Genomic DNA, 25,175 nt, shown 5'->3' on the forward strand with positions numbered 1-25,175 from the left:
ACTGGCTGTTATGCGTCATTGCCAGACTGTAGTTGAAATGTTTAGTTGTTTTGTGTGCCCTAAAACAGCAGGCCTTGCAGTTTTTCATTGTCAAACAGAGGGCTATTGAATCTTATCATTGTGATCATAGACTCAGCTGCTGTTCTGGAAACAAAAGCAGAGCTCAAAAGATCATTCAACACAGCAAAGCCCTCGACAATGATGGTGCTTTTGCTGGCCTTGTGCACACAGGACTCCACTGGAAGAATCCATACGGCACACCATGTGAAACACCGGGATGAAACGTTTTTTAGCTATTTGGCCCCGTGGCCCGAATGGGCAGAGTTTAGTCTAGCATGAGACAGCAGAGGGTGAGCACCCTAGTTTTCACACACTAAAGGTGCTGAGGGGTAAAGCACTTAGTTGAAGATCGCAAACAATGTGGAAGTCCAGCTACAAGCATGAGGTACGCAAGGAGAAGTACGAGCGCTCCGATGAGTTCGAGGATCCCAGCAGCCCAGAGACGGAGTCGGCTCCGGCCGTCCCGGGATGGCAGAACGTACAGGAGCTGAACAGCCGCTTAGCGCGCTACATCAACCGCGCGCGCATCCTGGAGCAACGCAACGGCGTGTTTCGCAAACAGCTGGAGACTCTGCAGCGCATCGAGGGGACGCCGGGGCTGGAGGAGGCCTTCAGCGAGCAGATCAGAGTCAACCGGCAACGCATCCGAGAACTGCGGTCCGACCGAGCCAAGCTGGAGAGAGAGCTGAAAGATGCAGAGCGCATGCTGGACGAGTACAACAGCAGGTTAGACAATCTGACAGATGATGGAGAGTGTGGAAGGGGAGACGAGAGAATGATGCGAATATAATAGATTTAAGATAAGAAAATTCGGTTTCGTTCTTGGTGTGAACATGCCTTAACTCTCCCTTGCGTTGGTTTCAAATGCAATGTAGTCAATGAACAGATTTAAGATGCTCCCCCAACAGACATTCTCTTAACTATAAGAAAAGTTGCACCTACGTCGCTAATAACTCTCATTAGAGTGTTAGTAGAGTATTACTAGCCTAGACTGGTAGGGTTAGGGTTAGAATAAGTTTGCAGTTGCAAAGGTTCTTATAGTCAAGACAATGTCTGTTGGGGGAGCATCTTAAATCTGTTCATTGACTACATTGCATTTGAAACCAACACAAGGGAGAGTTAAGACATGTTCACACCAAGAACTACAACTATTAAACATAACTTTATTAGCGTCCACACCAACGCACGATATCGTTCTGTTTACTGTAAGCGCACGCTGCAGTTTCTGCGTCTGTCTCTTTAAATGCTCGGGCTCTTTAAAGCAGGATGGATTCTGATTGGTTGTCAACGTTTTTATCATTCATCAGCTGGACAAAAATCATTGTTAAAGTGATTCGGTTCCACTTTATTTCGTCCACTTTAGACATTTTAGACATTCTACTTTGCAACTACTATGTCAACTAACTCTCATTGGAGTATTAGTAGGCTATAGTAGACTGTCAGTAGACCGTTAGGTTATGGTTAGGGTTATGGTTAGGGTTAGGAGAATAAGTTGACTTGTAGTTAGCAAGTTACTTATAGTCAGTATAATGTCTGTTGAGGAGCATCACAATAAAGTGTTAGCAGATATTAAGCAGACAATCTACTAATACTCTAATGAGAGTTAGTTGGCATGTTGTTGCAAATCTACTTATAGTTAGTAGAATGTCTAAACTGGACCATCGAAATAAAGTGTTACCAGTGATTCCAGTGATATCGTTCCTCTGTGTCTTTAACTTTACAGTTGGTGTGGACTGTAGATTTTTAGAAATATTTCTCTTTCGATACTGTTAACGTTTTTTTCCTTGGTTTGAATGGGCCTTTATCGTGGTTATTGACCAATGCAGATGATATCAAAATGTCTAAATATCGAGATACTGTTTAAGGGATATAAAAAAATCAAAAACTATAGTCTAATTATGAAACTGATTCAAAACAAAAAGGACGCCAGAATACACTGTATGAGAAATGTGTTGTCAAATGACTCATTCATGTGGTAACATCTAAATAAACTGATTTATTCAAGTCAGTAATATTATTTAACAATACCAAATCTTAAATTGATTGTGTTTTCAGACCTTTGACTAAACCGTATAATTCCACAACAGTACAACTACACATTGCAGTGTATTCTGGATCTGCTCAAACAAGACGTTTAAAGGACTGTTGAGCGGCTGCTTTAGCCGAAGTAGATTATATAATATTAATAGAGAAGAGAAGAGAAGAGAAGAGAAGAGAAGAGAAGAGAAGAGAAGAGAAGAGAAGAGAAGAGAAGAGAAGAGAAGAGAAGAGAAGAGAAGAGAAGAGAAGAGAAGCTATTTAAACAAAACACAGACATAAAGTTCTGATTTAAATAACAATGCAGAAAAACACAGATTTATTCAAAGACTTGAATGAAAAGTTCTAATTTCCAGCTTGTTAGTTTACTTGCTACTCAGTGCCTTAAAACTATAAAATATATATTTCAAAGATTTGATTCCGCTAAACTTTGGAAAATCATAGGTCGCAGTTTACATCAAGTGTCTTTAACTACGATGTAGTAACATTTTAGTTGCACTTATTGTGTACATACATCTTTTTTCATTGATTGTACTTGCATTTAAAATACCTAAATGTAATTACGTAATTACTGTTGACCTCTTAACCCACCCATAAACCAACAAACCTGTCCTAACCGTACCTGTATCCTCCTCAATAGTGTTTTGTAATACAACAGCACCACAATAAGTACATTATACATCATATTTTTTATTGTTGTAAGTACATCATAGTTATACACCTATAAAGTGTGACCAAATATTGTAGTTAATTCTTCCTCAAAGGTGCTCAATGATTCAATAAGAAAACTTTGTTTCCTGATAGACCCATTCAAAACCCTGAAGTTTATTAATGAACTTATTCAGAGGTCAAGGGCGTAGTAAATGAGAATCAGTCATGTTTGCATGCTTTATAACACCCAAGAAACCTCTGAATTATTACCAAACGAAATGACATCAGAGTCCACAGATCAAAGCAGATCAATAACTGTTAGAAAGAGCCTTGAAATGAACACCGTGAACATGCATGACTGCCGTGATGAACTGTGCTTGAAATACTCTCTGTTGTCCACAGATACAGAAATGAATGTGAATACCAAGAGCAGCTGCGGCACACGCTGGAACAGCTCAATAAGGTACAAATATACTGTGACCTGCAGTTTCTCAGGCCATTGAGGGATCATGTACATCCAGACGGTGGTTCTCTCAAAATAACCCCTATAGTCCTGATGAGGTCTTGATCAGAGACACACACACACCTGAAGGGGGTTATTCTGAGAGAACCACCGGCTGGATGTACATTATCCCGCTTATTACACGGATACTTGCCACATAAGTAAATAATTAGACACGAAATATTAATCTGAGTTGAGATATTTTATCAGGTGTTTAAACACAAAGTGTCCGTGGAGAGAGCAGTTTCAGCGGCGAGATCAAACTAGACGGACATTTAAGAGATACGGTTTACAGTCATAACACTTATTGCACAGCATTTCACCACATTAATAATTATGGGGATAAGAGATATTGATTTCAGATTAAACTGTTTTAAAATCATACCTGTTTGTATCTCATAATCCAACAGTGTACAAAACAATAGTCACAAAATGGCCGCCGCTGCGTTTGAATGAAACAAGAGAATATTCCAGTCCACGATACTGGATGGCATAATTAAATAACTGTACACAAAATATTGATTCGACTGAGTTTTAATACTTTATTAGCTCACCAAATACAAAACTTCCACGAAGAGAAAATGTTCCTAGTGCTGCTGACTTCAGTGACCCGGATGAGCCTGTGTTTCTGTTCTCAGCGGTTGTTATCTGGGAATACTTTACCACTGGATGACCAATCAGAATCAAGTATTCCACAGAGCCGTGTAATAAAAAGCAATAATTCACGAGAGATCATGCATCTCAGAGATATAACCACAGGCGAGGACGGTTCGAGGGCTCAAGGTGAAGTACCTCAAACCACCTTAGCAGCAGTGAAATCTATGAAACACACACTCAAGTGACTTATCATTTTTTTATGAATGCAATGCTGTAAGCTACTCAACACGCTCTTCATCAAGCCTAAGGCCAGAAACATATACGAGTTCTTGCAAATGCAAAGGCTTTTAGTTGTCTAAACTCAAAGGTGTGCATTGTTACAGCTTGTTTTGTAACACTCCGCATTCTCAGCAGTAACACATGGGGTGCTATAGCAGACATTAGTTTAGAAAGAAAATTCAGCTCAACTTCTATAATGGAAGCTAATTAAAGTTAGTTAAACTGGAAGTTACCCAAATATTAAGCAGGACCTATTATTGTTTTTCGCATGTTTATCTCTCTTTAGTGTGTAATGTTGCTGTTTGAGCATGAAAAAGCTCCAGTTCTTCTTTATATCAGTGTCAGTGTTTCTGAACTCCTGAAACGCCTCCATTGTAGACTTGAGTTTCTTCCGGGAACGAACACGTCACAATATTCCTCATTATAATAATTCATAGGCAGACATTCCCCAAACACACTCGAAGCGCTCGACCAATCACAACACACTGCTCCAGCCGACCAATCAGAGCACAGTGTGCTTTTCAGAAGGAGGGGCTTCATAGAGACAGGAAGTAAACAGAGCGTTACTGACAGACTGGGAAGAGAGGAGCTGCAACAATGGAGAATATGAGGAAAATAATCAACATTCAAGCAGGAAAACCTGTTCTAGTAGAGCCTGAAACAACATCAAAACTTTGTAAAAGAGCACAATATGGCCTAAAATGAACATTTTATTGAAAATCAGTTGTCTCTTATGTTGAGACAAGTGTTTCTGAGTTACTCCACCACCACTGTTCACTGAACAATGTTTTCCAGAGAAAGCCTCAATTATGAGCCCATTTGCTTTTGTGTTTGCAGGAAGCCGACACAGTGCTATTGAGGAACCTTGAGTATCAAATCCAGCTGCAGTTTCTGCAAGACGACGTCAACGCTACCAGAGAGAGGCACAAAAAGGTAGGAGGAAAATATAACCTCTATTTCCACTCCTGTCTTTTCAAGGAGCTTCTGGAAAGTTCTTCTGTGAAAGTTGTTGAAAGGAGTGTGTGTGCTGAGCTGACATGTGTTCACTCAGAGAGCAGTATTTGGCATCTTTTAAATGTGATGTCAGCAGTGTTTTTCCGAGCCGTCGAGTGACAGTCCATTGTGTGGCTGTGCTTCACCTTTGACCAGTAACTTATGTTGTACATCACAGAATATTCCCATCAACATGTGCATTAATACAGAAACTATGACAGGAGCCGGAAGCACAGAAGCACACGAGCATAGGCATATGACACCGCAGCCAGAATACTGCTTCTAGTGATTGAAGTGATCAAGTCTCACTCGAATTATTGTTTAATATAAAAGCATTATTATGTAATAATCTTAATGCTTGTCAATAAGCTTAATGACCCAAAATAGACTCAAAGTATAAATATCAGTAATATTATTTATCTGACATTTATTTTAAATATATAATAAATAGCTTGACAAGTGCGGTTTTTCTTTCTTGCGTTTACATATTTCCTATGGAAACAGGAAGTCGGGGGGGGGGGGGGGGGTATATCAATGCTAACGCTAATTGAGGTTTGCTTTTTGTCTGCATTTTGTTTTCTGCTAAATAATTTGAACATCATTCAAGCATAACGAAGAAGTTTTAAGTGACAAAACAAAACTGAAATACAAAATGAAGATGTACAGTAAAGACATTTTTACTGTACTTTTTAATTAGGCTTTTTAATTAGACAAGCTGTTGGACTGACACCCTGTCATTGTAAAGTTGATGAATTTGGTTTGTTGTTTGTAGTTATTTTTCCATCCAAAGTTGTGAACTTTGTGAACTTACACCTACAATTGGAATATCGCATAAAACTGTTGCTAATAAAGCAGCGTTTCAATCTCATGTGTTCAAGAGAACAAAATCATCACTTCCTGGGAAATCGGCACAAAATATCAGGAATAAAACTGTACGTTTCTGCAATCGGGCTCTTTTTCCCTCCATCATAAACGAGTGTGTCTCAGAGCGTCAGACGAAACACAGTAAACGCTGTCATGTTCTCTGGCGTTCGGATGCTGGTGTTCGGGAACACACTCGTGTGTGTGAGACGCTTCTGGAGGGAATTAAACCGTATCATTCTGATCACACACTTCGACTCCGGCGTTTCAGAAACACCAAACTAACATTAGAGAAGCTGCGACGCCATTGGTCCACTGGATACTCCAGTTATCCAATTACAGCTGACGCTGAGGCAAAGTCACACGTGGTTTTGAGGGATTCACTCAGTAAATGTATTTCCATTGTAGTTTATGCGCATGACTTTTCACCGGATAAAAAAATATCCACCTCAGTTGAGCGCATACATTTTACAAGTTTAAGTGCCTGTACGCTTTTTTTAATGCACATTTTTAGAATTTGTGCACATCTTGTGTTTTTTATGCAATATCCCAATATTCGCGTAAAGATAGGTGGATATGGAAACATAGCTAGTGTGTTATAATGATGTAAGGTAAGTCAGCAAGATGCCAAAAAACTTTCCCATTTGACAACTGAGAGTAGATGCCAGTGTGGAAAGTGAGGATGGAAAACCAGAAGCTGTTCTCCTGCTCGTCTGTCAAGAGGCGAATGAGAGAACGTAAGCGACTGATGCTTTTTGCACAGTCATGCATATACTGTGTCTAAAGCCACTGACTCGGTTAATCATTCACTGTTTACTACACATGAATAGCATATGAGGAAAAAGTGAGTAAAATGTGCACATGTAACAGTATTGCGTCACATCCCCAATGACAACTATTTCAGAAATAGACAACTATTTCTGTGAGTTGAACTATTTCAAATTTAGATGCAGTGCTAAATATTACATTTTAAAAGGAGAACTAAACCGAGGATCAATATCAGCGTGGTGTTTTCGAGATGCCGAGAGCTAGCGTCCGCGGCTAACTTCGACTTAACAGAGCTTGACATAAAGCTAATCAATGTTATAAAGCTCAACATGATGAAATGTTAGAATATGATCAGTATGTTATTCTAATGTTACTGCTAGTCTCATACAGACAAACTAACAGTGAATACCATTAACATTATATACCAAATACACAGAATAACATTATAACTTTCAACACACTCAAATGCAGTTTAGTGTGATAGTGTAGAGCAAGTGAAACAGCGCTGCGTTAGCTCACAAGTTTCATTCGTCTAATAAACTGCCCTGTGTGAGTATTATTCAGCACTTGCGGGTAAGTTAGTTCGGCAGAATGAAATGTCCTCGTTCCTTTATATCCGCGGGACTCGCGTGTGGCGCTGATATCTGTCTCTCATTAGCACTCGCGCTCTGCTTCATTCCTCAGTCATGTTAAAAACATCAATGTATTCACTCATCCATAGATCCATCAGCATGACGGCAAGTTCCATAATTACGCTTATGCGTCATCAATATACGTCTTTGTTAATGTAAGAGGTTAGCGACCCCTAGCGGTGAAAACAATGACATATTGTAGCTTTAAACAACAAATGATCCTCATTGCAGACTGGACAGACTGGATACAAATACAGGCCATGTCCACACTAATACGTTTTTGTTTGAAAACGTATATTTTTCTCTCCGTTTTGGCCTTCCGTCCACACTGAGACAGCGTTTTTATTAATGAAAACTTTTTGAAAACGCCCTCCAAAGTGGATACATTTGAAAACGCCATTTTCGCGTTGTAGTGTGGACTGTAGTGTGTGTGGACTGTAGTGTGGACTGTAGTGTGTGTGGACTGTAGTGTGGACTGTAGTGTGGACTGTAGTGTGGACTGTAGTGTGGACTGAGAAACTGGTGGGATTTAAAAACGATGACGTAAATTTAGTCATGTGACGCATATTGTACCAATAGATATTGATGTTTATACCAGTATTGTGCCTGTTATGTCCTATTCACTTTCACACTGTTGCTAAGAATATTCTACATTGCACACTCTTCAAATCACAGTCCTGCAAAGATGACAGAATTTACTCACATTTGTTGTCCTGCGGCAATACATGAGAGCAGTTTTAGCGTTTTAGACCAAACATATGATGACTGCGTGCGACCTGGACCGCATCAGTGAATGAGATATTTTACTAAATAAAATGATCCTGTCAGAAGAATTGCGCGATAACTTCATTATTTATTTTTCCATCTGAATCATATCAGTGATCTTTTGTGGGGTTTTACGCATGCGCAGTAAAGGTGAATTTAGCATTTTCAGAAGTGTCTCATCCACACTGAAACGTCCGAAAACGCCTGAAAACGCTAGTGTGGACGCAGAGCGTTTATAAACGAAAACGCCGTTTTCAAATGTATCCGGATTAATGTAGACGTAGCCACAATCACATAAAAGCCTGTCTGAAAAATTAGTGTTACGACGAGATGTACAATTGCCTTTAAAGGCCAGTTTCACAGACAAGGTTTAAACTAAACCTGGATTAGGCCTTTTTTAAACGGGCCCTTATGTTGTGTTCGGGTCATTTTCCCGTACCTGAAAATGCTAGTTAATGTTATTGCATTAGACTAATATTTTACTGACTTTACTCACCCAGACTCTGACAGCTTCCCAAAACATTTTGATAGGTTTCTTTTTTTTTTCTACATTGTAACACTTGTGATGTTCCTGATCAAAAATGACCAGCCCACAAAAAATTGCTTATAAATCTCTCATTATGCTACATCATCACCAAATATTGGATTCGATCTGTTTGTCAGCTTGTTTTCTTTCAGTTAGGACCGGTTTTATATTTCTGTTTGGAATTGATCAATCGCAGGCCTTATTTATCTGAGCTTATGTACCTCAGTTTATGAGTGAAAAAAGTCTTATTTGTGGATAATTTTGTCAAGGCCTGCAATCTATCAGTTTCAAAAATAAATACAAAACTTGTCCTAATTTAAAGTAAACAAGTTGATAAAAAGATTCAATCCAATATTTGGTGATAAAATAGCGTAAAGAGTGATTTGTACTAAAACAAAACAAATTTACTGGTTGAACATTAAAGCACACTAGTGTGATAAACAGTGCTTTTTTTTAATATGTATATTTTATGTAAAAAGGTACGTAAGCTCGGATAAATGAGGCCTACGATTTATCAGTTGCAAATATAAATACAAAACCTGTCCTAAGTGAAAGAAAACAAGGCAAACAGATCGAATCCAATATTTGGTGAGGGTGTAGAGAGAGGAACTAGAGATTTATAATCAAGTGTATACAAGTGTTATAGGGTTTTCAACATGGCGGAAGGATTAATAAAAAAAACATGACTGGTGTGCACCTTGAGACAAAACAATGGCACAGACATATTTTAAGATACTAAAACAGCTCAAACATGCAGTCTTAGTTTGGGACTATTGTGAGCCTTGTCTGTGAAACTGGGGGAAAGACTTTCATATTTCACACATCCTGTGGATGCAAGGTCCATAAATATGGATCTGCGTGACTAAAGGCTCGGGAGCCCAGTGAAGTCTGAGGAAGAACAAGAGTGAGTGCAGACGAGGATGGTAATGTAGGAGAAGGGGTGTAGATGAGAGGAAGGTCAGAGAATGGCAAGATTATTGAGTGCCTTCCTTGTAGGTAAGGTGCAGGATTATTAGTAATAAGTAGAAATATGTTCAGTTAAATAACTTGTGCGGCTGATTTTTGTACTAACTGAAGTATGTAGAGAAGCTTTGAAGGAAGGCTGTGGAAAAGAGTGTTACAATAATCAATACGCGATTAACTAAACATCACATTGACACTAGTTGGTTTAAAGTTATTACAAATGTGCCTCATGTTTTTCAATTACAATTACTTTAACAAAGAGTTCCATATGATTACAAAATGTATCCCCCCCCCATATTAATCCTTTCCACCAAAATGAATTATAAAATTATACATAGAAATATTCTTATAAATAATAATAATACAAAATAAAGAAATAAAATGTATAACCTAGATAAAGACATTTACAAATAAGCATATCCATTTAAAAAAATCTTAAACCCTATTATATTTGGGGTCTGTACATATAATATTATGACTATATAAAATCAAACATAACACAGGTCAAGAGTCTTTCTAAACCTTTAAGTGATATCCATCAACTTAAGGGGGAGAGTCTTCGTCTTCTAAAAATATGTAATCATGGGTTTCCAAATCCCCCCCAAAAAACAAGGGGGTAATCCATCAGCCGGAAACCGAAGCTTCCCCGCGGGCCGCCATTGATTAGCAGACCATCACCTGCTGTTAGCATTCCACTGACTCCCATTCATTTTGGCGTCACTTTGACAGCGAATAACTTTACATCTGAGGCGTTTAAAGACTCCATTTGTCCATTATTTATTTCTAAAGAAACACAAAAATGTATAAAAGGCTCCATTACCTTGTATCTTACGTTATGGCCCCGTAGAAGCAGTTTTTGTAAAAATAGGCTAACGATTGCGTCATAACCACGCGACTCTCTGTCGCACAGTAGAGAGATTACCGTATGGACAGGAGGAGAAGCTCGCGGGCAATCGGGGGGACGTGGAGGCAAAATGACAAAATTATTAATCAGAATACTTAGCAAAAGTTGCTCCTGCTCCTAGCTCATGGACAGCTCCTACTCACGCTCTCCGTCTCTGCAAGATTCGGAAGGGAATGATTCAGATTTCTCTCGGCACAGCTACTAGAAGACAGACGGGTTGCTCACGTCACATCTACGTCGTCAAGCTCAGTGTGAGTCTGCGCAGTCGCTCGGCCATCAGGAAGTGAGAGCTTCTAATTGACTTCACTTTTCTCCGTTGAAGTCTATGGGGTCGCTGTGTCCATTTCTTTTACTGTCTATGCAAAAAACGGACTAATCCTTTCATTAAAGTGTCCATGACTAGCCTAGAAATCTAGACGCACCCTAGCGGCAGCATAGCCGCAATTTTATTTTGCAGCCAGTGTTGTCTGGCAACTCTCCGTTGGCTTGAGAGCTGGAAAAACCAAACTCTAGTCAGGCCAATCACATCGTGTATAGAGTCGGTGGGCGGGCTTTACATAATGACGGCAGAGTTGTGACGGTTCCGTGTGAATTCCCTACTACTTGAAAACAAAGAAGAGCTGCTTCTGCTGGCGAACAGCGGTCTGTCCAATCGGCTTTGGCCGCGACTCTGGAAAGACTTGGAGTTAAGCTTTTCTTTGAGAAAAGAACAAAGAACGGCACTGAAGTCATTCTTAAAAAGGAAGATGTGTTCGGAGTTTTGCCGACCGGATACGGCAAAAGTTTAATCTATCAACTAGCTCCACTGGAGGGAAACGCTCTGGTTGGTTGTAGCGCTGTCCTATTGCGTGCCGAGGGAATCTGAAAGACAACCATTTATTTTATTTTATTTATTTATTTTATTTTTTTAAGTATTGCAGTATTTATTCTACATAATTTATATGTGCACATTATTATTGTGTCAAATTGATGTTCCTGGTAATCTTGAATCAGAAAAATTCCCTCTTCTGTTCTCTGATGATGTGGGCGGGGCAATCTGTCACTCACATGAGAACAGCCAATAGCAAACCACAACCATCCAATCATCCAATCAATTCCCCACAGACACAATCAAGCCCCGCCCACATTTGTTCTTGTTCCAGAAGCGTTTCACTCGGATATACGACACAATAGGGAAGAACAACTTCCTCAACTTCCTATTGAATCCGACTTTAAACATGTAGTTTTAAGTGAGTGATCCAGCATAGTGGTTGTGAGACCCTGTCATTGGAACCACTGAAGAGAATAATTTCTTTGCATATACCACTTGCTTTGATAGTTTGTTATACAATCAAATCTAATTTATAGAGTGATCTATATATAATCATCTATTTTCTTTTTATTGTTCAAGGGAAACATTCTTTGCATTCCTCTAACGCCTGTTTCTCTGTGATGAAATTGACCTTTCACCAGTCCCACTCCTGATGTCCCCGTCCACTGATCCTTGTCCCGTGTGTGTTTGTCCTCCTCCACAGAACCTCGCGGAGATTCAGACGTATCTGAATATCCTGCACCAGATCAACCAGACGATCCCCCTGATGTCGAGCTCGTCTGTCTCAGAGGTGGGTGAGCTTGTGTCGGGCCCGTTCTGACTCTCGGGTCACAGGGAATAAGAGCTGTGTGTCTCTGAGTGGTCAGGATCCCTGAGCGATGACACCCTTTATCTTCCTTTATCACCGTTCTTCTGCGGTCGAGAGCCATCTGAAGCGCACGATTACTGCTGAGGAAAGTCTCATTTTAGAACCCATGTTTTGCTTTTTGGCTTGTTTGTTTTTTACTTAAAGGGGTCCTATAAAGCCCCTTTCACAAGACATAAAATAAGTCTCTGATTTCCCCAGAGTGTGTATGTGAAGTTTTAGCTTTTTTTTTTACGCATGCTAAAGTTGTCACTTTTTGAGGGTGCGCAAAACACGCCGTTTTTGTGTGTGTCCCTTTAAATGCAAATTAGCTGCTGCAACTGGAAAAGAGGGCGGAGCTTCAACAGCTTGTGTGTGTGTGTGTGTGTGTGTGTGTGTGTGTGTTGGCAGCTCCGATTACCTCACACATACACACACACACAAACTGTTGAAGCTCCGCCCTCTTTACCGGGAGCAGCAGCTCATTTGCATTTAAAGGGACACACACTGAACATTTAAAAAACTTAGTGATGTCACTAACCCGTGAAGAAGCTCATTGTAGTCCTTACCAGCCGATTCTGCACTCTTTCAGTAGATGTGTAATAGCGCCCCCTATAACGTATATCAGAGAAAACACAGAAAGCCAGACATTTTCATCAATGGTGGGGAAAGAGTTAATAATTAGTTGTATTTGTTGTATAGTCTCTATTAGTGGTCAAGTCACTCTCAGATTGTTTCAAAGCAGTTGATGTTGCAGAATTCGTTAAATTATTATAAAACAAATTAAATTTCAGCTTTAAAGCAGATGAGCAGAAGACAATAGTGTCGTTATTCAACTCAAGTCAGAACAATTTTGGATCAATTCAGTTCAATAATATTGAAGTTTCAAAGTTAATCATTTATGATTTAACAATTTATTGTCTTTAGTTCAGATTTTGAACTGATTTATGTTCTTATCCGATAGTGTCAGTGCAGATGAATCGATAATATTCCTGAATAGTAATTGTCTATATATTGTCTGCTGATATAGAATATGAGGGGCCAATACAAGAATTAGTGAGTTATATGAGCAGTGAATCGCTCATCTCACACTTTAATTTCAGCAGTTGAGATGTAAACATATGCACTGAAAGTTGACATGTACTTGCAAAGTTACTTCTAGTTAGTAGAATGTCTAAAGTGGAGCATCAACAAAGTGTTACAGAAGAACAGAAAAAAAAACACTACTAATCTAGAGTCAAATCAAGTCAATGATATTCTGAGCCAAATGTGAGTGGTGCATGTCTTTGCAAAGCTCAATGGCACAGCGCTGAAGTGGGTTGCTATCCTGATATGTGGTTGCTAAGGTGTTCTGTGTGTGTGTGTGTGTGTGTGTGTGTGTGTGTGTGTGTGTGTGTGTGTGTGTGTGTGTGTGTGTGTGTGTGTGTGTGTGAGTGTGCACGTGTGTGTGTGTGTGTGTGTGTGTGTGTGTGTGTGTGTGTGTGTGTGTGCGTGCGTGCGTGCGTGCGTGCGTGCGTGCGTGCGTGCGTGCGTGCGTGTGTGTGTGTGTGTGTGTGTGTGTGTGTGTGTGTGTGTGTGTGTGTGATTGTTTATAGTCTGACAGGTCAAAGTTTGATTGCTTAGAGAAGAAATAGCACAAAAAAAAAAAAAAAAAAACATTTTGAGTGATCATGTCTGTCGCAGGCTAGTTATGAGATAAAGTTCAGCCTATTACTTAGCTTTAGCTGTTTGTTCAAATTACTGGCACTTAGTAATGGCAATAATAATGTCAATGCTTGCCATAGCAAACATAAAGAATAAGCATTTAAGCACTGAGCTAATATATTGTTCATTGTGGTAATGGGTGCTTGTGTGCAAGTGTCATTGATATTTCCTTGCTTTTTAAATGACAGCCACAACCACGACAACTAATAGCGTTATAAGGACAAATAAATCTGGATTCTGCAGGTTTATTGCTTATGATTTTGAAAAATATATAAATAGGAGTTATAAAAAGTGGACGTTTACACGACAACTATCTACATCTATGTTCCTTCGCATTTTTCGTTCACAGACGACAACGTTGTCAAAACGACTAAAAGCGCTGTATTCTGCTGTCAGGCCAGTAGATGGCGATGTCACTTTGTAAAGAAACAAACACGTAATACGCATGCGCATGATCTCACAGTTTTCACAAATTCCCGTTTTTGTGGTTTACACGGAGATGATAATTGTATCGTCTTCAAAAACGTTCTCTTTGAAACCCGTTTTCAAAAGTTTGCGTTTTCAGGTCACCAAAATGCCATTGCCGTGTAAATTCACAAGCATTAGTTTTTAGTTTTGACAACGTTGTCGTCTGTGAATGAAAAATGCGAAGGAACATAGATGTAGATAGTGAACGCTTGCAGGGGAAAACGTAAAAATATTTGATCAGATGTGCCTTTCGTTTAGACGGCGACAGCGTTTTTGGGGCTTAAAAACGCAAAAAAGTGAAACCACCCTCCAGAGTGGAAATCTTAAAAACGCTCCACCCGTCTAAAGGGTAAAACGCAAAAGTCTGCTAGACAGTGAAGGTTGTACGCAGGCGCGCGGACTTGGTGTTGTTGTGTGGCAGTGCTTCACATTGCCACCTAGCCGCCTGGAGTGCATACTACATCGAATTTCACACACTTTTGCGTCACCATATGCACGCAGATTTCCCCCCCATAATGCTCGTCTAAACGCAGAATAAAAAAGTGATAACGCAACGCCACTTTTGCGTTTTCTCATTTTTTTTTACATCGTTTCCGTGTAAACGTAGCCTAAGTTGCCAGTTTAGACAGTTTTAAGAGCTGTTTGATTCATTTTATTTAAATGGTGGTACAGCAATTGATTAACCATGTTCAGGAAAAAAAGATAGCATTCCTTTAAAATTGACTACATTTGTAAGTAATTAAACTGTGAAATATCGTATTACTTGTCAGTTTTAAACCTTATTGATTTAACTTTTTCTTTTTAATGAATAATTGAATCCTCGTGTGGTAATTCTAGCGTTCTTGTCCTAATAAAGAGTCTTGTGCGTGTTTGACCTTCAGCGTCTCAGCAGCTCTTTTAGAAACGTCAGTGTCGGGATTTGAAAGGTGTACAGTGACACGAGTCGAAGTGAAACATGCTCGAGCTCTATGTGATCAGATCATAGGCACGCTTTGATGATGAGTACAGTAAGAAGTGTGTGAGCTGCTGTTTTCCTGCAGGATCAGGAGCGTGTGATGGCTCAGAGACGGATGCCGGGTCTGAGGACTCAGATGGAGGAGTACAAGAGCGCCATCTGTCAGCTGAAGGCCGAGAAGCAGCGGCTGCACACTGAGGTACCAGAGAGTCTCTCTGTCAGAGACACGGCAGAACCAGAACACCTGGAAACACGAATAAGTTGGCAAAAAAAATAAAAAATAATAATAATTAAGGCAATCAGTTGCCTTAAAAATTTTAAGTTAAGAAATTCAAAGTTTACGTAAGCAGTACTGGCAGATTTTTATTTTGTACTCATACATTTTACTTATTCTTAACCTTAAATGTTTGATTATACTTATTCATGCACTTAACTTTTCATGTAACCTCAATGTCAACATTTTTATTAGTATAAACGTAGCTAGTTATAACAAGCTAATTCAATTAATGCTAACTAGCTAATTTGCTAACATATAGCATGGTATAGCACTTGCTGTAAGAGTACAGCATTATAAAGCTTTAAACAAACTTGCTCTCTAACCAAGCTCATGCACCACTTTCACAACTCTCCTAAAACCAACATTAACAGAAATTATTCCAAATTAGCATAACAAAACATTTATCAATACTAAATCTCCCACTTAACATTAATCTAGCACAAAAGAATACATTATATTACACTTAATTTTAGCATTTATTCTCCCTTTCGAGTGCCACGGGCAAAGCATGCTGGGAAACAGAAATCCTAGCCCAGTTTCAGTTAAACTTAAGTTTGTTTAAATTAAAATAAATCATTTCATAAAACTCAAAACAATGAAACAGTTCAGATTACTTAAAATATATCAGTTCTGTTAACTTGAAAGAAAAAGAAAGTGCTAAATACTCATACAAGTTCACTTGACTGAACTAATTCGTTTAATTCAAGTTTGTCCTCCTCAAATCAATGAATTATTTTGAGCGTTAGGTTTACAATAGACACAGTAGCCAAAAATGATCAAATTAATGATGGACGGGATTTAAAATTTAATTTTCTACTCAAACATGTATGGGAGACTCTTTGAAGGGTTAGTTCACCCAAAAATTAATAAATCAATCAATAAATAAACTGTGATCAATTACTCAAACCTGTAAGACTTTAGTTAATCTTCAGAACACAAATGAAGATATTTGTAATGAAATCGAATGAATCTCCATTAACAGCTCCGCAACTACCACTCTGACGCTTATAAATGTCTTAACTAGATCATAAAACTAACCCATATGAATTGAGCGTTTTAGTTAAAATATTCTGAAAAGACTTGATTGCTTTATATGATGAACAGATTCAATTTTATCACCTGTCGATTTTTTTTCCTGTTATCAATGCTATTGGCCACTGTTATCAAGATTCTTATATATATATATATTGTTATGCTTAGTAGTTTTTTTTTTTAAATAAATAAATATTTTATTCAGCAAAGATGCATTAAATTGATTAAAAGTTACAGTAAAGACATGTATAATAGTACAATATATTCTATTTAAAATAAATGCTGTTCTTTTGAACTTTCCATTCATCAAATAATCCTGAAAAACTAAAGTATCACCGTTTCCATAAAAATCTGAAAGCAGCACAACTATTTTCAACATTGACAATTAAAAATAAATGTTCATGAGCATCAAATCATCATATTATACTGATTTCTGAAAGATCATGTGACACTGAAGACTGGAGTAATGATGCTGAAAATTCAGCTTTGATCACAGGAATAAATTACACTTTACTATATTCACATAGAGAACATAGTTACTTAAAATAGTAATAATATTTCACAATATTGTTGTTTTAGTCGTATGCATTTATTTGATGAAAAATACTGTAAAAACAGCAATATTCTTTCAAAAACATTAAAAAAAATCTTGCCAACCCCAAACTTTTGAACGGTAGTTTAGTTTATATATGCATACAGTCTCTTCATTAGTCTTTATCAAGTCTACATCCCTATAGAGGTCAACTTTATCTGTCTTCTGCTGTGCTTGTCAGAGCAGAAGTCCAGTATAATCGGACTATAATGTTTTTCTGTTAATGAAAATGTTTTAAAGTTAATGTTTTTCTATAATCTGTTTTTCTAGACCTCTGCGTTGGAACAAACCATCAGGACGAAACAAGAGAGCTACGACGACGAGATCCAGCGGTACAACGATCGGATCGAGACTCTCAGGAAGGAGATCGACGAGGCCGAGAGATCTCTGGAGAAGTACACCAGTAAGTGTTGGCAGCTGGCCATGTACCAGAGCTCTCTGGAGAACGAGCTCGAGCGCTACAAGAGAATCATCGAGAACGAGGACAACCGGTGAGAACGTGCTCCGTCTTACACTCCTCACACCACATCCTGAAGCGACACCTGTACATGTACATCTATTTTATTATGATGCTGGGTTAAAACAACCCAAGTTGGGTTGAAAATGGACAAACCCAGCGAATGGGTTGTTTTAACTCAGTGGTTGGGTTAAATGTTTGTCCAACCTGCTGGGTAGTTTTATTTAACTCAACTGTTGTATTGTTTGCTTAAAATGAAAATTAACATTTATTAATAAGTTTAATGATTAATAATTAAACAATAAACATTTATTTAATTGCTTATTAATATATGTTTTGATTATTTACCGTTGCCTCTAGATATTATGTGTCTTATTTTTGGTTCATTTTTAAGCTAGTCATTTTTAAAGAGTTAAACAGTTACATTTTTAAATAGTTGGGTTAAAAAAAAAGTCCAGCACGTTGTCCATTTTTAACCCAACTTGGGTTGTTTTAATGCAGCATTTTTTAGAGTCTAAGCACCAGTTTTTTTCATTACTGAACAGGCCAAAAAAGTCATCATTGTTGCATTTGTTGTACAAAAAAATGCAGAATTAATAATTTCTAGCTAAAAATAATATAATTTTTATGTGGATCAGGGCAGGCTAGCTTCCACACAGTGGCAGTATAACTACATCATCTTTTTACCCAATAATCCAAGGGAGATTTTACGTTGGTCACTTTCTTCATCTGTAATTAAAGCCTTTACAGATATTTTAGCATACATGTATTCCAGCATCATTCATTAACACTTTATGGTTGATGTGCTTTGCATATTTGTAATATCTGACAATGCTTTCTCTTGGAATCTTCCTCAAGTCTTTAATACGGCTGCTTAATTTTCTTTCTCCTTCTCGCAGATTGAACTCGGCGATAATTGGGACACCTATTACTCTGCTCACAAACAAATATGAAAACCCCCACAATCCTGGCGTGAGCAGACAGGGTAAAGGTGAGAGTCTGGGGGTGTGTGTGTGGGGTGGGGTGGGGGGGGGGGGGGGGGGGGGGGGGGGTTATGTAACATGACTGCATCATTGTAATAGTCTTTGTGAACAGGCAACAAATCAAGAGCTAGCAGCTGCTGGCCTGAAGGAAGGGTTACGCCCACTCAGCTGTCAATCAAACCCACTCTGTCTCGCTCAGGCGCTCAATGGCTCGTTGAATCTAGAAGCATAATACAATTGCCTGTAAGATTCTTTGCACTGGCCCTGTTAACAATGATAAATGACAATGACCTTATGTCTGGGCTCAAGTAACTGCTGTTTGTTAAGAGCCACAACAAAAGCCTTCAGCTAAAATAGTGAAATTATTTCACCCCTATTTACGCTCTTATTTTTGTTTTGTTTTTGTAAAACTGTAGTGAGTGAATATATTCACAACTTTACAAATAATACAAATAAGAGTGTAAATAGAGGTTAAATAATTTCACTTTTTTAGTTTGAGTATGTTACCATGTTCCAATTCTAAAATTCTAAAATAGAATGTTCAAGCAATATTTAAAAATAGTCCATATGTTTCGAAAACGTTTTCTTCTCTAATGAAATTTTTCATGTAAATATTGACAATAATCAATTATAGGTTTGCCCTCTGTGCTCAAAATGACTTTCCATCCAGTAAGTTCCCGTTAGCTAGTCTAGTGTAGCCAGACCTTCACCTGGTTCATGAGGTTTGGCCTCGAGCCGCTGGGATTGGCCAAGGACCGCCCACTGTGAAGTGACCAATCACTGTTTAGTTTTGTTCAGCGTCATGTTTAGCGGTGGGTAAATGTCTCTGCAGGAACACACAGGCGTTCTGTAACAGACTCAGGGTACTGTAGTGTTTACCTGCATATGCCGCAGATATTCCCTTCTCAACGAGGAACTTCACATGATCTTCCATATAATAAATTAAAATCACTTGGAAATCCAAAGGGTCGGTCATGATATTAGCAGGGTACAATGGGGCTAAAGAAAAATGTGCTTTTCACTACTCCATAGTGTATGATTGCAGAAAAAAATATATGTTTTTTGTTGAACATTGATGGAGCAACAGATTTGTGTGAAAATAAATCATAAAAGTGGTTCATTTTGGTTAAAAATATTATAAATGTATAAGGTGGCAAGGTGAGCCTGTAAGCCCACAGACACACGGGGTAAAACCATCAAGGGGTCAGAAGACCCAGCTTAATATATGATATGTCCTATCTAGGGATGCACCGAAATGAAAATTCTTGGCCGAAACCGAAAACCGAAAAAGAGGAAACCAAGGCCGAAAACCGAAACACCGAAAGAAATTATGCCAATTATTGTTAGTACCATTGCATTTATGGCTATGACTGTGTACTAAGTTTACTAAAATCAAGGCATTGCAATTGCATAAATGAATATTAAAGTTTCAAAGAATAAATCCATAAAAATTTTATGCAAATATTTATTTAGCATTTGCAAAGTATAAAATTAAATGTTTAACTTGACCCCACTCATGTGTACATTAAATAATAATGTAAAAGCCTACTGGCCTGGAGAAAGGTTTAAAAATGAAATGTTCTCTCATAAAAACAAAGTGCATTTAGGTCAATACTGCCATAGCCCAAAATAATATCTGCAGTTATATGCTCATGGACGTGAGTTGCAAAAACCATAAACAGCTCAGGTAAACCTCTGAGAAATGACGGCTGCTCTGCACACACACGCAAAGGTCTCTCGCTCCCTCTCTTTGCCGCGTGCGCTACGTATGCGCGCTCATGCTCGCTCGCGATTCCGGGAGATTTAAACTAATTTGTGGGCATTAGGGAGCCGGTATCAATACGCGGGAGACTCCCGGAACTTCCGGAAGACTTGGGATGTCTGTGTTTTGAAAATCGCTGTCCGTGGGTCACTCTTAGATATATTTAAATACGTCCACACCGCAGATATGTAATGTTGCTTCAGACAAGCACGTGCAGGTCGCGGTGTCTGCTGTTTGCGTCATCACAACATTTCGGCCGTATTGTTTCGGTGATAAAAGTCTTTCGGCCGAAAACCGAAAATGCACTTTTGGGCCATTTTCGGCCGAAAATTTTCGGTGGCCGAATATTCGGTGCATCCCTAGTCCTATCTGAATCTGACCATGTCATGTCAACAAATGGAAAATTCAGCTGGCTGTTTATTATCATGTTACAGTAATTACTGTGCCTCAGCAGGGGCGTCTCTAATCCCAACTACCTTTTACATGTTCCTCTGTTATTGAACATAAATTGCTTTAATTACCATGAACAAAACTGAAAGTTATTAACAAGACCTTTGTCTCAAAATTTTTAGTGTCTCACATTTTAGTGATTCTCATTTGCTGCTTAAATCTACAACATTTTTAAAAAAATCAATTGGCGAATCAGCGATTGCGTCAAGGATCAGTCAAATTTCCACGTGCATCATCAAAAATGGTTGTTAAGAAAAGTGCTGAGCTGGTTTTTTTTTTTTTTTTTTTTTTTTGCCATCTACTGATTTAGAAGAGAATAAAGTCAAATGCGCCTTTTATCCCGTTGTACCCTGCTTTCTGTATCCAGTAGGTAAATGTGTGAACGGATCTCTTTTAAAGAGTGCCTCCAACAAAACGTCTGAATGTCTTTTGAAGTTTTTAAGTCGTGCACTTCACAAACTTATTTTAATTCAGCATTTAGTTGGTCTTCTGAAGCATTCAGTCCTGGAACTTGTAAACATGTCTTTTTGTTTCCTGGTGGACCGTTAAATATCGTTGCACACTAGGGGCCTCATTTATAAAATGTTGCATAGAAACAATCCTATATTTGATCTTACGATCATTTCTCAAATGTGTGTACGTGTGATTCAGAGAACGACATACTGTACGCACAAAAGAATGTGCGTACGCCTCTCTTCCAGATGTGAAATTTATAAATCGCAAATGATCTTGAAATTGTGCGCAGCTGAATGGTTTCAATCTCCGACTTGTAAACGCAGCCTAATGAATGTCATTAACATATAAAAGAGCGAAGTCAACATCCAAATCCTTTACTTGAGAACTGCGAGCAGCAAGAATTTAGGTTTTAGTTTATATTAGAAGCTTAGATTTTCAAATACCTGCAGGACTCTTATTCTGACATGGCGCTAAGCACTTTTCCACATTAAAGACCGTTTTGTATAAAAGCTGTGGATTTTGGCGAACGCACACTCTAAGATTAAATCTGCGTTCACTCGTTTTATAAATGAAGCCCTAGGTTTCCAGAAAACCTGTAAAAGTCAGCCAATCAGATTTAGAGTTTTGTTTGCAGTTTAAGCCCTATACTTCAATACTGACAGATTTACAGTTATCTCTTAATCCCCTCAAAGCTCATCAATGTGGGTGTCTATTGTCATTATGTCTCCAGTTGTTTGTTGTTGTTCTGTCTCATTTGTGTCTTTTTCGACTGAGAAATAATGGGCCTGTGCAGTGTTGCCACCCTCTGAACAAACTATTTAGTGGAGAAAAAAAACATCAAGGTACATGTGTGAGCTGAGCATAGAGTATGAGCGGTTAGAAAATCTGCAGTTAAATGTGTTCTAGCTTGCTAAGTGGAATTCTCTTCAAAAGGATGTTCAAACATAAGAGTATACAAACCTGAAAGAAAAAAAAAAACCTGGCAGTAGAAGTCAGTTTACATTAATGCTTGCTGTAGTGCCCCCATGAGGCAGTGTTGAGAATGTAATGCATACATTTCCAGTGCAAAAATATGAACAATCGTTTGAGAGTGTTTCACGCCTCAGCTTGGCCAGAGCATATTTCCAAAAGACTGATAAGCACCTTTAGTGAAATACTTTAGTTAACAAACTATTTGCAGAACAAGACTGACCCTCAGATTGCACCAAAATCTGTTATCTGCTTTTTTCAGATCTCACCCAAGTCATCCAAGACTTCACCAACGTAAAGCCTCGTCAGAAGAACTTGGCTAAGAAAGTGTTTAAAATGAAAGAGATCAGTTCCAAACAAGCTAGTGGACTTGAGGATAAGGCAGCCGAAGAATTTGTGGAGGAAGAGACAGAACAAGTGATGGAGGAGCAGGGGGAGAAAAGAGAGGAACAGGCTCCTGGAGAAGATGTGCCTGATGGCGCACGGATCAGCAAGGCCTTCGACACGCTCTGCAACATCTTTCGTGATCGCATGAGGCGGGGAAGGAGACCGGAGCCCATCGCGGACTTCTTCACCAAGGGACGCTACGTACTAGTGACCGGCGACTCGAGCTACCTGGACCCCTGCTTCTGTACAACCACCCCTTCTGCCAGTCACATCTTTGTTACATTCCAAGGTGACATGATGCCTTACGATCCTCACTGGACACGTACACCTTCCCCTTCCCCTACCCCAAGCCCCCTACCAGGACCAACACCCCTACACCCTTCCACTCCTTCGGACCCAGGAAAGGGAAAAGGCGATGGAGATAGGACGAAGGGTGGAAATGGTGGAAAGGGAAAGTCCAAAGGTGGAGAGCCTCATCCAAAGGGGAAAGAACCAGAACCAGAACCGAGCCCCAGTCCAGCACCAGGCCCTCATGAAAAGAAAGACCCCAGCCCTTCTCCTTCAGGCCCGAAGCAGCCCTCCCCTCGTGGAGGCAAGACCAAGATCCCGGAGGATCCCAGCATCTTCCCACCCATGCCATCACACAGCTCCATCCCCCCAGACTCCATGAGTTATGAGAAGCTCGAGGTCATTGAGTCAGTGGAGAAGCTCTCGCCTGACAAAAGAGTGAAGGGCTATGAAGAGACAACCACAGTGGTGGAGACCATGATTGAGAAGACCAGTAGAAAGAAACATGCCGATAGATCTTCTTGAGCCACAGAAACATTCTGCACGTTCAATCCATTCTTGCCTCTGACCCGCTCCGGTTTTGCCGTTGACGAGATTCCTAGTGCTGCTGTTAACTTCCTGAACCATTGCCTTTGGCCTTTACTGTCTGAAAACTTGGGAAGCTAAAACTGAATTGCCCCATCTCCCCCCTCACACAAAAAGATGACTTAAAGGAGTAGATCGCTTCAGAATTAAAATGTCCTGATGATTTACTCTCCCCCACGTCATCCAAGATGTTCACGTCTTTCTTTCTTCAGTCGAAAAGAAATTAAGGTTTTTAAGGAACACATTCCAGGATTTTTCTCCATGACTTCAATGGGGTCCAACAGGTTGAAGGTCCAAATTGCAGTTTTTTAGTGGAGCTTCAAAGTCTCTACACGATCCCAGCTGATGAATAACATAGCCAAATATCGTCATTTTATAAAAAAAGAAAAGAAAAAAGAAATTATAGACTTTTTAACCACAAATGCTCGTCTTGCTTTAGCTCTGCGAAGTGCCATGCATTACGTAATCATGCTGAAAGGTCACGCGTGACGTAGGCGGAAGTACCGACCTAGTGTTTTCAAGTCAAACTTGCACAGACAAAGTCAAAAGCTGCAATTTGGACCTTCAAACCGTTGGTTCCCATTGAAGTCACTATATGGAGAAAAATCCTGGAATGTTTTCCTCAAAAACCTGAAGAAAGACTGAAGAAAGAAAGACATTAATATCTTGGATGACGTGGGGGTGAGCAAATTATCAGGAAATTTTAATTCTGAAGTTAACTAATCCTTTAAGAAACATGACATGGAGAAGCTTACTTGCCCTTTTCAATAGGATTCACAGGCTCTATTCCAAAACCTTGTGAGCTGCCTTCTTATGCACCAACTGGTATTGACTTGAACGCTCTACCTGCAGCATTAATCTGTTTAGTGTTACCACGTTGCTAAGCTAACAACACAATGACAACAAATTTATAATCATAAAAAGAGATGGCTTACAAACCATAGGTTAAATAGTCAATTTCAGTTTTATATTTTATATTCTGCATTTCCTTTTTCTTCATTCACCATCTTGGATGGATATTTTTTTACTCTGGGATTGCCTTCTCTGCAAAAGACACTTTAGAATCCTGGTGTCATAAGAGGCAGCGAGGGAAATGATTGCATCATGTGTATGATACCTTAAAATGCTGCCTAGGCGGGTAGTTCCCTACGTTCTGGAACAGAGCCTCTTTTGCCCTTACCCTGAAGCCAAACTACAGCAAATGTTTAGAGTTTTATTTGCTATTATTTTGTTCAATTTAAGATGCCAGCATTGCCCACCAGTCTTGATGTGTATTAACTGCACCAAAAATAAACATTGAAACCAAAAATCTCAACTTGTGTTGTCTGTTAGTTGTCTGTAGAGCCTTACATGGCCCTGTCACCGCCTGTTGTAGAAACCATTGGATTTTAAAGTGCAGGTTTAAACAAATTAAACGTTTTTTTAATGAAGTTCACTCACACGAGATTACTTTGTCATATGAGTGTTCTAGGGAAAGCTGTTTTATTCTACATAAGGCTTCTATTCACTCTCTGCAACTCAGTTTAACCCCCTACTTTAGTCTGTGGAATAAATCAATCATGGGTGACTGTGAACACAGTATTTCTCCGCTGCTATGGATAACTTTGTATGATGCTG

The 25,175-nt window shown here is 39.1% G+C and overlaps 1 protein-coding gene across 1 annotated transcript; it reads left to right on the plus strand.

Annotated features, from left to right (window-relative positions):
• The first annotated feature begins 234 nt into the window (after nucleotides 1–234).
• Nucleotides 235–23,711, plus strand: bfsp1 (beaded filament structural protein 1). Its single transcript, XM_084391163.1, has 8 exons — nucleotides 235–786; nucleotides 3,151–3,211; nucleotides 4,964–5,059; nucleotides 12,053–12,139; nucleotides 15,406–15,519; nucleotides 17,492–17,712; nucleotides 18,578–18,669; nucleotides 22,561–23,711. The coding sequence occupies exons 1-8, from the start codon at nucleotides 419–421 to the stop codon at nucleotides 23,496–23,498; spliced, it is 1,977 nt and encodes a 658-aa protein (XP_084247289.1). The 5' UTR covers nucleotides 235–418; the 3' UTR covers nucleotides 23,499–23,711.
• The last annotated feature ends 1,464 nt before the right edge of the window (nucleotides 23,712–25,175 follow it).

This window comes from Rutilus rutilus (assembly GCF_951802725.1).
Source record: "Rutilus rutilus genome assembly, chromosome: 20".
Lineage (NCBI taxonomy): Eukaryota > Metazoa > Chordata > Actinopteri > Cypriniformes > Leuciscidae > Rutilus > Rutilus rutilus.

Bases quoted from the DNA above. Each gene is read 5' to 3' on its own strand.
- bfsp1 (XM_084391163.1), top strand. From the start codon at position 419: ATGTGGAAGTCCAGCTACAAGCATGAGGTACGCAAGGAGAAGTACGAG. The intron at 787-3,150 runs GTTAGACAATCT...TGTTGTCCACAG, and splicing joins CTGGACGAGTACAACAGCAG to ATACAGAAATGAATGTGAAT. The intron at 18,670-22,560 runs GTGAGAGTCTGG...TGCTTTTTTCAG, and splicing joins CGTGAGCAGACAGGGTAAAG to ATCTCACCCAAGTCATCCAA.